This window comes from Hylobates moloch, unplaced genomic scaffold (assembly GCF_009828535.3).
Source record: "Hylobates moloch isolate HMO894 unplaced genomic scaffold, HMol_V3 SCAFFOLD_6, whole genome shotgun sequence".
NCBI classification, from domain to species: domain Eukaryota; kingdom Metazoa; phylum Chordata; class Mammalia; order Primates; family Hylobatidae; genus Hylobates; species Hylobates moloch.
In genome coordinates this window covers 32710057-32726992 of record NW_026652281.1, presented here as the reverse complement: position 1 = coordinate 32726992, position 16936 = coordinate 32710057, and the positions used below count along the sequence as shown (strand labels likewise).

At 34.9% G+C, this 16936-nt stretch overlaps 1 protein-coding gene across 6 annotated transcripts in view; it reads left to right on the top strand.

Annotated features, from left to right (window-relative positions):
* The window catches only part of AP3S1 (adaptor related protein complex 3 subunit sigma 1), a 91460-nt gene extending 77433 nt beyond the window's left edge, over nucleotides 1-14027 (top strand). For 2 of the 6 annotated variants that reach the window (XM_058440588.1, XM_032156611.2), the window contains exons 5-7: nucleotides 2358-2465; nucleotides 11704-11769; nucleotides 13314-14027. In XM_058440588.1, the coding sequence (XP_058296571.1) occupies nucleotides 2358-2465; nucleotides 11704-11769; nucleotides 13314-13442 (303 nt within the window). In that variant the 3' untranslated portion in view covers nucleotides 13443-14027. Of the gene's footprint in view, nucleotides 1-2357; nucleotides 2466-6575; nucleotides 6617-11703; nucleotides 11770-12031; nucleotides 12080-13313 lie in introns of all 6 variants that reach the window. The other 4 variants (XM_058440589.1, XM_032156612.2, XM_032156615.2 and 1 more) reach the window with 3 other exon arrangements.
* Nucleotides 14028-16936: the final 2909 nt, after the last annotated feature.

Genomic DNA, 16936 nt, shown 5'->3' with positions numbered 1-16936 from the left:
TTCTAGGAGCCCTGATTCCTTTTTGTTGACGATGGTATATAGTAACCACAGTCTAGAGGTGCTCATAATTATGAAGTTGCTCACTGTTTCTTGGCCTTTTCAATGAAGAGAGAATCTTGTATATTTTCTGCTCCAGCCCTCAAGTCAGCCATTTCTCCAAGGAACCCTGGCTTCTTTCAGTAGAGAATGATGTTTAGAAATGGCGATTTGGGCACTGTGTTTGCTCATTGTTACTGGGGGGTGACATGACTCCTGGTTCTTAGTGAACTGAGCTGGGAAATAGATGTATGTATACACACACAGCTGTTTCTAGATCTTGATATGTATATTAAAAATCATTGACCACTTCTTAATACCTCAGAATCTAGTACAATACTACAGAATTTCTTCTGGCTTTCTCGTTTTCCATATTTGCAACTTGCTTCTCTGACAGAGATCAGTGAGAGATCGCATTATAAAAATATGTGTCTAATAATTAATGTTGATTCACTGTTTTAAATTTTTATATTTTTGTTTGTTTGCTCTTACCAACACAGTTTCATTTATCACTGTCAGATGTATATCAGGCACCAGTCTCTTTTATGGTTTTCCTAACTTAATTTTTTATTCTTTCCTGCCTCTTTCAATTCTTTTATTTTCTTGCAGAACTGCAAAAATTAATGTATATAATATATTCTCATCTATGTAAATTAGACATGCATATACACACGTATAACAAGTATGTGCACAGCAAGTTTTCTAGGATACCTAAGATACAGCTGGCTGATTAGCTTTGGATAAAGGGACCTAATAACAGATGCAGAGTGTGATAGGGACTATTGTTCATACATAAGTTTCTGTATGAACTTTTAGTCATTTGCCTATCTTCTATTTTTTTTTTTTTTTAAGTTACGGTAGTTTTCAAAACACTGTGCTGTCTGGTTTGGTTTGGTTGGCTAGGAAAATTAATTTATATAAATTTTGTCTTCCAAATTTGTGCATGAGGTGTCCATGTTTCCAAAGTGAAAAACAGTAAATAATGATGACTCTTTTTTTTTTTTTTTTTTTTTTTGAGACAGGGTCTCAGTTTGTTGCCCAGGCTAAAGTGCAGTAGTGTGATTTCAGCTCACTGCACCCTCCACTTCCCGGGCTCAGGCAGTCCTCCTGGGTCAGCCTCCCGAGTAGCTGGAAGTACAGACGTGAGGCACTATGCCTGGCTAATTTTCTGCATTTTTTGTAAAGACAGGGTTTTGCCATATTGCCAGTGATCTGTCCACTTCGTCCTCCCAAAGTGTTGGGATTACAGGTGTGAGCCACCATACCCAGCCTCCAGGGATGTTTTTAAAATTATGAATAAATTTGCATGAAATCTTACAAAGAAATTTAAATTGAGTAATATATATTTAACTCCTAAAAAGAGTTTCTTGAAAAAAAATTACCTTATAATACCTAGTGGTTCTATGCTAAGCACTTAACATAAGTTATTTGTTTAATTGTTATGGTAATCCTAGGAGGTGCCTATATTATTTCTGTCTCTCGTAAATAAGGTAACAGACTCAGAGAGCTGAAGTAACTGCTCAAGGGCTACAAGTAATAAGTGGTAGAGTCAGTATTCATACTTATCTAATTTTGGAGTCTCCGTTTCTAACCTTACCACATTATTTTAAAAAAATTATAGCAGAGTAGATTCCTCTGTGAAATGTAATTCAGCTCTGAACTGTTGATTTTTTGATCCAGTAATACCTTATGAAAAGACATGAAGTTACATTTTTACTCCCCAATGGAAGAAATCATTTTTAGTCATTGTAAGATGTATTTATTAGAAGAAATCTGAATATTACATGTGTAGAGGATTTGGGGGTAAAAGCACTGTTAAAGTACCCACAATTTAAAAAATTCTACCTTTTTCCAATCTAGAGCCTGTTAGAAGTACTGTACTACATTGCTTCATTAAGTACCATGAGTGTAAAATAACAACTTAATTATTGTTGGCTAAGAATCTGGCATAAAAGGCCCTTATAAATCATATTTTAGTATTAAACTTCACATAATAATAATAATGGTAGTTAATGTTTACTAATCATTTACTTTGTTTTGAGTACTGCGTTGGATTACCTTGTTTATTCCTTTCAACCATCCTATGAAGGTAGTACTATTGTTTTTGTTTTATAGCCCATTCAGCTCAGACTTAAGGAGGTTATATAACTGCCTAGGGCTTCACAGTAGTGATGAAAGTGGATTATGAGCCCTTACTCCAAGTTGTTTTTACCGCTCATACTTTTAACATAGACAAAGTGGTATTTGAAACAAAAAGTGGATCATGAAACTTCTTTTTAGTGAATTTTCTTTATGGGTATATATTCTTTTATTCCCTTTAGGTTCACAATATTCTTGCAGAAATGGTGATGGGGGGAATGGTATTGGAGACAAATATGAATGAGATTGTTACACAAATTGATGCACAAAATAAGCTGGAAAAATCTGAGGTAAGAATGGAAAATGCTGTAGTTAAGGAAGGTTCTAAGCATGATGACAGATTACGCATGATTTGTAGTTTTCACTGTTTGTCCTTCAGTATCACCCTTTAGGTTCAGCCGTTATGCTTATTCAGTTTTTAAAAAATGGAATATACACATGTTAGTATGCTAAAGGTTCTGTGACTATTATCTACCAAACAGCTTCGTGTATTCTTCTTTTAGCCACGGTCATAGCTGCCTTGGGTAATAAGCACAATTCCAAATCTTATTGCTTAAAAGAATTATCTGAATAATGGAATCTAATATTTGCTTTGTAAAACTTCAGTCAGTAATTATCAAGGAAATCTAATATTTTAAAGATATATAAATTTTGTTTTACAAAACTACTTCTGGAAAGGGAAAGGACAGGAAATGGAATTCTTACAAGGAAGTAAGTAATGTTTCAAGTTACTAATAAATGCCTAGCATGTTTGAGTTCACATTCAAAAAAGAAATTCAATACCTTAATCTTTTAATTCTAGATCTTTCCCTAAGATTTCACTGACAAGTTAGTTAAGTCACATATTTTAGACATTAGTACATATATATCCATGGTCTTTATTGTATTCTATAAGATCGGTTTGTTATACTTAGCTAGCTTTCTGCTGTTAGATTCAACCTTAGATTGGATAAATGAGGAACAACCAGCACTTTAGCATTGTATAAAACCCTACTTCAGAATTTTAGTGTCTCTTCCCTCAAGCACGAGTCTGAATATCAGTAGCATGTGCTATAGCTGAGCCACACGGGTTCACATTATTTTGGTTATTACCCTAGCAGAGGTTTAGAAAGATCAATAGTTTTATCACTTGAGGTCAGGAGTTCGAGACTAGCCTGGCTAACATGGTGAAACCCCGTCTGTACTAAAAACATAAAAATAAAAATAAATAAATTAGCTGGGCACGTAGAGCGCACCTGTAATCCCAGCTACTCGGGAGGCTGAGGCACAAGAATCACTTGAACCCCAGAGGCGGAGGTTGCAGTGAGCTGAGATCACGTCACTGCACTCCTGGGCAACAGAGTAAAACTTCATCTCAAAAAAAAAAAAAAAAGAAAGATCAATAATTTTAATATCTCATTCACCACCCAACTTGTTTGAGGATACTCTTACATTTGGTATTTGCAGTCATAACTCAGATTGGAAAAAACAAACTTTATTTTTATAATTATTAGTGTTAAGCTCAGATGTTTCGTTGATTTAAAGTAAATATTACTATGAAAGCATCAAGGTATTAAAAATACACTGGCATTAATTTACAACAGGTGAGTTCTGAAAAATTTTACCTTGTTGGCATTTTAAAGGATCAGTTTAACTCAATTCTGTGTCCATTTTAATTGAAGAAAACACAGGATGAAGAATAAACCTCAAATCTAGAAACAGTTGAAGCTTATAAAACATTTTCCAATGTTCTGTTTTAAATTTAAAATAGTCTTGCATTTTTCTTTATGTCAATTTCCCATTCCTGTTGGTTTCCCAAAGGAGAAGTTTATAATGGTGATTTAGAGCTAAGATTATCTTGACTAACTATATGTTTTGTTTGTCCTATAGCCAATTTTTAAAATATTGGCTTTTGAAAGTAGAAAACATAAATTAGGTTAATACACAAAACTTTGTTTTAGGACAAGGAAAAAGACTCATAATTTAATTTAATATAACTGACTTGCAGTATATTATTTAGTAAAGAAAAGATTATTATAAACCCTGAGCTATTGCTTTTAAAGTTTTAAAAGAACTTAAAATGTGTGTCATTTGTTAAACATTGCTTTGCAAAACTGTATGGTTATAGATTTTAAATGCCAAGGGACAAACAGTGATGCAGTCCTTTAATAACTGGTATAATGAATATCTAGTAATTTGTGAATTCTGTATAATCATCTGTAAAAAATATTGACCAGTTGTCTGGAATTTTCACCTTTCCAGGTAGTTAAGTCCTTTTCATTGGTGGTGGTCCTTCTTTTTCTTCTGCAACTTAACACATTTATGCCTGGTGTTCCATTATTGGAATGCTAAGCTTGTGGGAGTTATTTATATCCTACTGCTCAAGGTCATCCCCAAGGTCTGATTTTTCACAAAAAAAAGTTGACAACCTCCGGCATAAATGGGTTAATGTGCTATATTGACAAAAGTCATGAAGGACCTGTAATTATTGCATAATGGGTATTTGCTTTTTGATTGTTGAATAAAACTTCGTTAATGAGGCAATTTTTTCTTATCTATAAAGAGCAGCAAAATGCATAATTTACATTTCAATGGAAATAGTTATAAGAATACTATAACTTAAAATCTATTCACAGAAATAATGCTATTTAAAATAGTTTAGAATACTGGTGATTACTTCTATTATTCATTCCCTGATCATCTTGCATCATACATAATTGTTATCTGGTACCAAATTAGTTTCTCTTTTTTTGTCTTTTACAAGAAAGTATGTTTTAAGTCTGATTGGGGATAAACTACAAAATTATATATTTTCTATACATGTAACATCTGCTAATATTTTAGTTATGAAATCGGATTTCAAGTCAAAGTGAGGCCATTTAGTCCTGATCATCTTTTTAAAACAGCACTGAAAATTATGAAGACTAATTTTTCATAGCTTTTGTATATTTTAAGTATGTTTGAAACGCTTCTAGCTTTATTCCAGACACATTGAAATGTCAAAAGCTTTCATATGTTTCGTGTCCATGTTACTTCAGTTGGTTAAATTTACCGGAGATACTACTCTGCAGAATGAAACAAAATTACTTGAAAGCAAAGTATAAACTTTTACTAATCTTCTTACTAAATTTCAGTTAAAATTTATTATATAAGCACAAACTTAAAGACTTGTTTGGCTGGGCGCAGTGGCTCATGCCTGTAATCCCAGCACTTTGGGATCACCCAGGTGATCTGCTCACCTTTGGTCAGGAGTTTGAGACCAGCCTGGCAAATACGGTGAAATACCGTCTCTACTAAAAATACAAAAAAATTATCCAGGCATGGTGGCACTTGCCTGTAATCCTAGTTGCTCTGGAGCCTGAGGCGCAAGAATCGCCTGAATCTGGGAGGCGGAGGTTGCAGTGAGCCAAGATTGCACCACTGCGCTCCAGCCTGGGTGACAGAGTAAGACTCCGTCTCAAAAACAAACACACAAAAAAAGACTTGTTTAAAATCGAGAATGTCATGATTGATGAAAAGAACTGGTTATCAGTATTTTTAAAAATCATTTAAGTGGCTGGGCACGGTGGCTCACGCTTGTAATCCCAGCACTTTGGGAGGCCGAGGCGGGCGGATCACGAGGTCAGGAGATCGAGACCACGGTGAAACCCCGTCTCTACTAAAAATACAAAAAAAAAAAAATTAGCCGGGCGTGGTGGCGGGCGCCTGTAGTCCCAGCTACTCGGAGAGGCTGAGGCAGGAGAATGGCGTGAACCCGGGAGGCGGAGCTTGCAGTGAGCTGAGATTGCGCCACTGCACTCCAGCCTGGGTGGCAGAGCGAGACTCCGTCTCAAAAAAAAAAAATCATTTAAGTAATATCTTAGGAACATCATTTATATTTAAAAATCAGTCTGGGTATAATTAAGACACAGCTTTTTAAACATAACATGCATTTATCTAGGGGCCTTTGTCAGAAATCAAAGCTTTTATTGTGTTGGTCTAAAGTTAGTACATTTCTGGTAATGGAAAAAAGTGAACCAGTTTAATTCCCAATACCTAGACAGGTAGAAGCAAAGCTCTCCCAGATCCTGAAAGAGAGAAGCAAAGATATACTCTGAATGTATTTCCATCTATTCTGTTTTGATAGAAAAATGGTTTACTATAACATTGGAATATTGGGAGAGGAGGGTTTAAGCTGGGAGGTTGATGGGATTCGGGGGAAGTATGAGAGGCACTCAGGAACCTGCCTAAGGATAAAAGGACTCCCTGGGGGTGGAGGTAGAGGGGTGGGGTTGGGGAGATCTGTTAGCTTTTATGTATTTCATGTTATTCTTAAGATGGGTAAATGGGTCTGAATTTAGTCACTACTTTTTGAAAGTCAGTCCTCTTTTTTTTCCGAACATCCTGATCTTTCTAGCTCTTTCCATTCTTCTCTCTTACAGACCTTTATCTTTCAGTCTCCCAGACAGGACAGGTAGACAAGGTATTGCTGACTTTGAGAAATATGTACTATAACAAAGGGAAAGCAAAATGATGTCAAAGGCAATTAATTATTTAGGCCAGACTCAAAAATTCTTTGTGTTAATAAACCCATATAGTCCCTGTAGCCTATTTTCCATTCTAGTTTCTCCTTGTAGTTTCTTCATCTTTTATTGGACTTAGTGTATTTTACTAGTATATCATTGATGTCATGTTTGTTCTGTTTTGTCTGCCTGCATTGTAAAAGGAAAGTTTAAATTTTTTTTAAACATTGTCATCTAACTGACAAATTGCATTTGCAGAAATGACAATTTACTTTGTATATAAAAATGTAAAATTTATTTTGAGCATTATATAGCAGAACCAATCTTAATTTAACTCTCACAGATTTGTTTTTTTTTCCATCTCTAAATTAGGATTCTAACATAAAATTGCCTGCTGGGTTTTGGAAGCTGTGAATTTAAAAACCAAAAGCTGAACCTTCAGAGTTTTGCATACAAAATGGGAAGCAGTGAAGGCTTAGAATAGTGACTGTTAAATAGTACTTTTTCCCCTCAAATGGTTTTCAGTTCCAAAGTCTTAACAGAATTGCTTTTACAGTTTTGACCTGCAGGTGCATATTAGATCAGAAAATAAGATCAGAAATCTTATAAAACTTGACTGTATTTCAAACTTGAATGCTCAAAAAATGGAATTAAATATATTGACCAAAATACAATGGGTTTTCATTGTAGCAAACCTTCTGACATCCAAACATGTCATAATCAGAATCAATAAAAATATATTAATGTTTTAGTATTGAATAAAAAACCCTGAATATTTTTGCAAAGCGTATTGGCATATATTGGAAATGTTTTTAATAGACCTCTAGTTTTACAAAACTAATTTTTCTTCTGATATTTCCTGTACGTTTTTTCACACCATAAATTAACTATGTGAATTACTTTTTTAAAAGTTCCATGTACGTGGTGATGAGCAACTAACTCTTTTGTGTAAAACCATGTAAGCAAAAGAAATGTTTATAAGGTCTCTGATTGAAAACTTCAAAATACGGCCGGGCGCGGTGGCTCACGCTTGTAATCCCAGCACTTTGGGAGGCCGAGGTGGGCGGATCACGAGGTCAGGAGATCGAGACCACGGTGAAACCCCGTCTCTACTAAAAATACAAAAAAAATTAGCCGGGCGTGGTGACGGGCGCCTGTAGTCCCAGCTACTCGGAGAGGCTGAGGCAGGAGAATGGCGTGAACCTGGGAGGCGGAGCTTGCAGTGTGCCGAGATCGCGCTACTGCACTCCAGCCTGGGCGACAGAGCGAGACTCTGTCTCAAAAAAAAAGAAAAAAATTCAAAATAAAAGTAATTTATTGAGTCCTATGGAGGAAAAAATGTGTAAACTTATGAAGTTAGATTATGCACTTACTAATTAGAAAAACATCACTGAGAATTGATGATTGTGATGATATCACAAAGCATTGCCTTTTAGCCACTAAATTTTTACTTACTCTCTGCATGTATTTGAGAAGTAACAGCATACAGGTGGCTTTATAGTATCTTATTTTGAGATTGTGGGCTATATCACAAAACTGGGGTACCATTTCTGGTCCCTCTATCCATGTTATTTTGTCCCTAGTGTAGAGAATACATAGTAGTCTCATACTCACCATTGGTCAAAATTATTGCCAGTTTCAAGTTTCTGTTTTCAAAGAGGAGAGAATAAGAAAAGTGGCTCTAAGATACTGATGTTGGAAGGTCAGCTCATGAGTTGGTTCTGCCTCTCTACCTTGACGTACACATTTGTCTTGTACTTCTACAAAATTATGGTGAGAACCCTTGAGGTCACTTGTAATGGTCAAAACTAGTAATAATAAATCCATGAAAGTCATTAGTCTGCTCTCTTTTTTTCATGCAGGCAAGTCCTATGTTTGAAATTAAAGCTATAATTGAAGATAATCCGTACAAAATGACTAATAATTTGGAAGGTTTTTTAAATTTTTGAACATTCTAATTTTGTTAAAACTGTAAAACACCATAGTTATTGCTCACTAGAGAATTGTCATGAGCTTATCTAAATGTTTATAATTGCAGTATTAAAGCACTGCCATTAAAACAAAGAACAAGCCTATTATATACCCCTAGATTAAAAGTTATTCTACCTCATATTGAGAAATTTTTTAAACTATTGACATTTTCTTTTTTGCTCAAAAACATGCTTTCAAAATCTGCCATTATTTTGTTAATGATTTTGAGTCTGAAACCATTTAATATTGTGTTTATTAATGTTGGTGTTCTTTCACATTGCTGTTAGGTCAAAATTATGAATGTGCATATAGCAACTTCCAGCAGGAAGGGTGGGTAAAGGTTTTAATATGTACAAATTGTTCCAACTACCATCTTATTATGCTGTATTTCAAACTTGAAAAAAAAAAGATATTTTAAGATGGTAGGATGGTATTTTATGTCTTAGATGAAATAAATAACAAGATTACTATATTACTTTCCTTTTCCCTTCAAGAAAGTTGATTGTTTATTGCATGAGGAAAAGGGAGCTTTCAGGGTTTTTGAAATATATTTTAGTAATGCTGCTTTTTCAGTTTTGCTTGCACATATTTTGTTTATTTTTGGGTCTGGCAATTTAAAAACAAAATCAAAAACAAATCATATCCATCCATTACTATCTTTGTGATTCAAGTGCTTGAAATTTCCAAGAGTATGTCTGTATAAGTCTTTATCTGTTTGGCCTCATTTTGGTATACTTGCAGACTTCATTTTGTTTTCTTTCTCTTAATTCTGTTAATTTATTTAATCTCATGGGAGAGAAAACATGATCATTCTTTTATATACTGTACTTCATTCTTTCATCCAGTTCATATTCTTAACTGCTTTGGATTCATATATTTGCTTTTATTGGTGTAGTCGCTGCAGTTTTACCTGCCATGGTGGTGCTCAAGTATAACATAGATGGAAACAAGTTATTTCTCCAGTAGAATTTCATTCTTTTTATTTCTGCTATGTGTCAACTATATAATCTTAAATCTTCAAGAACTATGTTTTACTGTCAGAAATATCTTACTTTTACGTTTAAAAATGTATTTACAGTAATCCCCCCTTACCTGTGTTGGGTACATTCCAAAACCCCCAGTGGATGCCTGAAACTGTGGATACTACTGAACCTTATATATGCTATGTTTTTTCCTATACATATATACATACGATAAAAATTAATTTATAAAATAGGCACAGTAAGAGATTAACAACTAATAATAAAAGAGAACAGTTATAACAGTATAATGCAATAAAAGCCATGTGAGGCCATGCGCACTGGCTCACACCTATAATACCAACACTTTGAGAGGCCAAGGCAGAAGACTCACTTGAGGCCAGGAATTTGAGCCAGTCTGGGCAACACAGTGAGACCCCGTCTCTACAAGTGTATATTTTTTACATTAGCTAGGCATGGTGGGACACACCTGTAGTTCTAACTATTCAGGAGACAGATGGGAAGATCACTTGAGCCCAGGAGTTCGAGGCTGCAGTGAGCCATGATTGCATCACTCACTCCACCCTGGGTGACAGAGTGAGACCCTGTCTCAAAAAAAAAAAAAAAAAAAAAAAAGGGAGGGGGGAGGGGTTATGTGATTGAGGCCTTTCTCTATCACAGTATTGTACTGTACACACCTATTTTCAGACTACAGTTAACCACGGGTAAATAAAACCGTGGAAAGCGAAATTGCAGGTAAGGGGGGACTACTGTACTGCTAACAAGTCAAGTAAACAATTTCTGTAAGTTTTAGCATTGAAAAGTTAAGTGTTAGTAAAAGTTATTTTGTTGCTTTGAATGTATCTTACTGGAAAAAAAAATCTTAACCAAGATGAAAATTACTTCATACCTCCGTGTCAGCAAACTGATTCCCTAATGGAAAGTTACTTTGCATTTTATGTTTTAATAAAAATGTTTCAGGCATCACTTTCATGAATGTCTGAAAATGAAATTTGTTTTATAGCCGTTCTGGTGTTGACTGAGTGACATAAAGTCTTTTTTTTTTAGCCCTAAATCTTTATTTATAAACATTGCTAGCTGGTTTAAACATCTATTGATCAATTGTCCTTATCATATTTTCTCACATTTTATATTTTGCATAATATGATTTCTTTTTAAAACGTTAGTTTAATTAAAACTTAAAGTACATATTACAATTTTAAATTTTCCTACCATTTAAATTCATGGCATACTACACAAAAGTATTGAACATGCTTGAGAAATAATTTGATTCTCCTAATTCATTTGCGTGTTCTGAATAGTTCCCATCTTTTGCATGTCTATGGCTTGCTGCTTATGTTTAGAAGAATTGTAGTTTGTTGTACTTAGAAACTTCTTTTGGTTTTACATATTAAGCACAAATATGCTATTTAAATCATTTGCTATATTGACTTTATGTATTCTCGTTAGCAGCCAACAGTCGACACCATCTTTGGTCACAAAGATACAACTCAATCTAATGAAATTTAACAGGATGCGTTTTTAAATTTTTTTTATTTTTTTATTTTTTGCTCTAGTTTAGCTGTTCATGGTACAGGATATTATGGAAAAGAGAGCTTCATGTACATTTAATACTGAAAACATTATGTTTACTATTTATAAGTGTAAACCATAGTGTCCAATAAAATACGCAGATACACACACACGCACATACAGTTTCTCTCGCAATAAAATCCCTTAATAATTCACGCCTTTAAAATATTTATACTCAAATATTTTGTCAATACTTTTCTATAGTCAGTTTTTCATTTGTCTTCTTTATGGAAATTCCAAAGTAAAAATAGTGGCCAATTGGTCTTTTAACTGGAAAAATTACAAAATCCTCCTGTCTAAAAAATGATACTACCTCCAGGATGTCTGCAATTTTGTAAATTTTTCTTCCTTAGTAGACAACATACTTCCTGGTAAAAGAAAGCCAAAAGATGATAAACCTCTTTGAATTGGATTCTTCTTTGATCCCAACCCACTGTAAATTTTCGTAGCTAGACCTTTAACTTGAAATGATCAAATTAAAGACCCTTTCAGATATTATACATGCTGCCTTTATTATTATTTAGTTGTATCTCCAACATCTCTGGGGGAGCAGGAAGGAAGGGGGGAGAACAAAAACTTCATTGCTTCAGGTAGGTATAAGTATAGAGGTCAATCACATTTTTAGTTGTACATCAAAAATAACTAATATCCATTAAATTATAAAAATTCTCCAGCCCTATTCAATATTTAATTGGGTATGGAGTTATTCATTTGTATCACCCTTTTCATTGCCTGTGTAGAATATACTTATTATTAATACTATTCTACTAATTTTTCTATTATTTCCAATTCTGAATTGATAATCCATGGCTTTTATTTCATTGCTTAACAATGTTTGTATCCTTTATTTAGCAAATAGTTTACACTGGCCTATTTTGTATCAGTCAAGATTTTTCTCAGGTAACAGCTTTATTATTATTTTTATTTTAATTAACAAAGGTAGGATTACATAAGAAAAGAAAACTAAAATTATGAAAAGGGACCTTAAAGCTAGTGTTTCTAATTTTATGGACATTGCCTTATATAATCTAATCAAAGTGGAAGATTCGTTTTTGTCGTCTATTTTTGTACAAAATGATGCCACTGAACTCAGATGTCTTTGTTGACTTTGCTTTATTACATAGCCTGAATAAAAAGTAATGAAATGTAATTGGTATATAAATTAAACCTCGAATATGAAGGCTGTTAATGTAGGTGAGAAAAATGATATATATGCATTTTTCTTTTATTTGTAAGCATATTTTCTTTTAAAATTATTTCACAAATTACAAATGTTCCTACTAATAGGAAAGCCAAATATTATGCAGTAGTGGTACTTACTGGAAATTTTAGAATTCATTTATTTATATTTACTACCTCTTGCATTTATGCTTTTCTTTCTCTAAATTTGTAAACTGTAAGCTGAATATATGTTCCTGAATCTATGCTATATGACAAAACATTTTTAATCATTATATTTTTACTAATGCATCAAAGGGTTGGAATGATCCTCTTCATGTAGTTTCATCTTTAGGCAGAACTATATTCTTTGGATTGAGGCTTTACTTAAAAGCCTATTTTTTTAATGTTCTAGAACTTTCTTAGAAAAGTTTAAAAGAGCCCTCACAATTTAAAAAACTAATTTTATTGTTTTAAAATGTTTTAAGGGTTTATCCCAAAGTAAAGAAATTAAACAAGCGTGATCTATTACTTACAATTTTTATTTCACAGCACATATTGATAATAAATGCCATTTTAAAAGCAAAAGAAAATCTATCACAATCATTGCAAGAGATATTTAATAAGGAAACTAATGTAAATCATGCTTCATGCTATATGTCAGTTAAATCAAGATATAGGTGAAGATTTAGGTTTTATGTGAATATTATGTGGTAGTGGTAGTGCACATTAATTTGTATTTAAATCTTTACATTGTTATCATCGCATGTGTTCACTGTATTTTTTAATGTGTCACTGTTTTCTCTTTATAGATTAGTATTTCAAAGTAACCATTCCATACAAATTCAAACTACCATCTGGTCCCTAAGCTTGTTATATGAAAATCTTTTATCATTGTCTTCCATTGTAAGTGTTTTATGATGAGCTACACCTGAGTTGTACATTTTCTTTTTCTTTTATTTGCTTCTGTATACAGGCTGGCTTAGCGGGAGCTCCAGCCCGTGCTGTATCAGCTGTAAAGAATATGAATCTTCCTGAGATCCCAAGAAATATTAACATTGGTGACATCAGTATAAAAGTGCCAAACCTGCCCTCTTTTAAATAAAAATGTAAAAAGGCCACTCCCAGGTAAAATCCAGGGGGAAGAGTCATCTAAGTTTACCATGCAGTTGTTTACCAAAAATAGAGGAGGAGAGTCTTAACTTTTGCTCTTGGATTTAAGTCAAGGTACTGTATAGAAGTTGTGTAAAATCAGTATGAAAGTTCAATGTTGCTTTTCTTGCTCAGTGATTTTAAAGAAATTGAGTAGTCCTGTGTGATTTTTTTTTTCTTTTCTAAACTGCCTTCCTGTGCCCACCTACGGCATGCCTCTATGTATTGGCTACTATGGTGTTTTAAAAAGTGTTTCAGATATTTCTCTAATTATGTACAACCTAAAATGTTGGTGTTTTGTATGGATCACAAGTGCAGCATTCCTTAATTCCTTCTGCTATTTGTCACACAATTGTTATTTAAAGAACCAAGTATGTATTGCATGAAAACATTATGACTTTTTTCTCTTAGTTTAAATAAACTCCAAGGTAAATGGACTTCTAAAGCACCTTTCTGTTTGCCTGATACCTACTTTAGCAATAATTTTTTTTACAACCCTCTGACTCAACAAAGTAAATAAAAGTATATTTTATCACTATTAAGCAGCTGTTAATGTCGATTTATTTTATACTCATGTTCTTAATATTCAGAAACTCAGCAAATTATTCTGAAACTCAATTATTTCACAAATCAAGAGCAGTGTATCTTAGGCATATTGCGCAAGATGAGATCTGGAGTGGGGGGCGACAATCTTTCTAAAATGTTATTGAGAAAATGTAAAATCTTTTTTATACAAATAGCTTTAAGCCTTGCCTCTTGTTCCTTCTTGCCCAGATGGTAAAAAATAATTTCAGCAAATACCTAATTGATTTTGAATACAAAAACCCTTGGGGCTGTACTTGTCTGTTTCATCCTAAAGTTAAACTAATGTTAAGTCCTAACACTCACATATTCTAGTTTCTTATAATTGGCCTACATTTTATTTGGTCTTCCATGAACTGTGAGTGAGGTTACTTTTCCAGTTAGACTAAGGTTTTCCTTACAGTTCTAGTTCTCCTTCCTCAAATGTTCTCTTTGAAACACTTCCATAGACTTGCAACATGTATGAATTTTACTCCAACAACCCTAAGATATAAGAAAAGTTACTTTATTTTTTTCTAAATAAAATTAGTCTGTCTCTAAGCTCTCCAGCGTGTTAGGGTAGCAGGAAATTTAATCTGTGATTATTGGGATTTCCATCAGCTCAGAGATGAGAAAAAGTCCTAGAGAAAGGTTATGCAAAGTAGAGCATTTCAGGAGGTTCCTGGTCTTTAGTCATTTGACAATGTTTAATAAGTGTTTACTGTGCGCCCCCAAGTCCCTGTCTTTTTTTTTTTTTTTTTTTTTTGAGATGGAGTCTCGCTGTGTCGCCCAGGCTGGAGTGCAGTGCGCAGCGCAATCTCGGCTCACTGCAAGCTCTGCCTCCTGGGTTCATGCCATTTTCCTGCCTCAGCCTCCTGAGTAGCTGGGACTACAGGCACACACCACCACGCCCAGCTAATTTTTTGTATTTTTAGTAGAGATGGGGTTCCACCATGTTAGCCAGGATGGTCTTGATCTCCTGACCTTGTGATCCGCCTGCTTCAGCCTCCCAAAGTGCTGGGATTACAGGCGTGAGCCACCGCGCCCGGCCATCCGTGTCTTTATGGAGCAATATCAGTAACACAGAGTGCCTAGCAGTACCCCCTCCCCTCACCACCACCCCACCCTTTTCCTTTTCTCTTTGTTTTTGGGGAAACAAATTATGGGAAGGTTGAGTGTTGATTTGGTTAGGATATGCCAAAATTAGGGAAACCTCTGGGCCCGACCGTACTTTAACTTCAAGAAACAGTCAAAAGTGTGTTTTATCTCCCATTATATTCTATCAAATACAATGCCCCAATAACCAACCATCCTTCCTCCCCTTCCATTCTCTCATCTCCTCTCTCTCCCTCTTTTCTTTCCTGCAGCAAATACTTAGCATTAGCTATGTGCCAGGCATTGTTCTGGGTACTAGGATAGAGCAGGGAACAAACTAGATTCTGCTGGAACATAAATTCATGTGGGGTGAAACAATAAATATATGATATGTCAGGAGGTGATAAGTGCTATGGATAAAAGTAAACCTGGGTAAAAGATAGGGAGTAGTAGGGTTAGGGGGTAGGAGCTGGGCTGTTGCTATGATTTATAGAATAGGTAGGAGGAGGCATCTCTGATGAAGTAACATTTGAACAAAAACCTGAAGGAGGTAAGGAAGGCATCATGGGAAATTGTGGAGCAAGAGTAAATCCACATAGCAACTAGCAGATGGCAGGGCCCAGAGGCAGGGGCGTGCTTGGGACGTTTGAGAAACAGCAAGGAGCCAATAGCAAAATGGGCAAGAGGGAGAGTGAGCTCTTTAATATTCCTATTGTCCATCTCTCACAATGTTTATTCATGGGCAATACACAATAAGGTATATTAGCTTTTAAACTTTCTGATATTTTGAAAAGTAACAAGGCATAAACTTCTGGTTGAATGTACATTATTAAACACATTCACATTTGTGCTTTTTCAAACCACACTAAACTGACAGTAAAGAATTTGTGTTAAATGACATAGACCCAAATGGACAAAAAGAATCAGACAGGTGATAATAGCTACAAAATTTTTGAAGCTGGAAAGCTTATGAATGCGTAGTATATGAGTGAGCAAACCTGAGAAAGCTGGAATTTAAGTTAGCACTGGAATAATCATGAAAGCATGTGGATTTGCACCACAGAATCCCGAAAGACTTTAGGAAGTAGACGTACTAATGGAACTGTGAATAGAATTGTCAGTTATCAAATTGTCATATAAATCAAAGCAGATAGACTCTCAGATCCCCTACACCATATCACAAACCTTAGCAATTGTCTGTCATTCACTCCTGATCTAAGAGCCTGGAGATTACCCTCAATACCTTCTCAACAGTGGGACCTCAGCCCACTTTGTCTCTCAGCTCCTAGACTGTTAGTAGCCAGGCTTATACTCTTCTCTACCCTGTCCACAAGCAGGAGATTCTAGCATATTCTTCCCTAGGGAGATTAGCCCATAAGAAAAGACCTACAGTTAATGATGTTTTAAGCTTACCCGTTGATGTGGACCATCCGTATCATCTTCCACTAAAGCCCCTCGTTGAAAAGCTTCTCCCATGTATGCAGAGCTTCTAGTCAGGTGTTTAGGGGCCTCACACATGAGCAGAAAGCCAAAAATCACCAAACATTTGAGGAGAGGTTTTTTTTTTTTTTTCTTTTTTTTTATTATACTTTAGGGTTTTAGGGTACATGTGCACAATGTGCAGGTTTGTTACATATGTATCCATGTGCCATGTTGATTTCCTGCACCCATTAACTCGTCATTTAGCATTAGGTGTATCTCCTAATGCTGTCCCTCCCCCCTCCCCCCACCCCACAACAGTCCCCGGAGTGTGATGTTCCCCTTCCTGTGTCCATGAGTTCTCATTGTTCA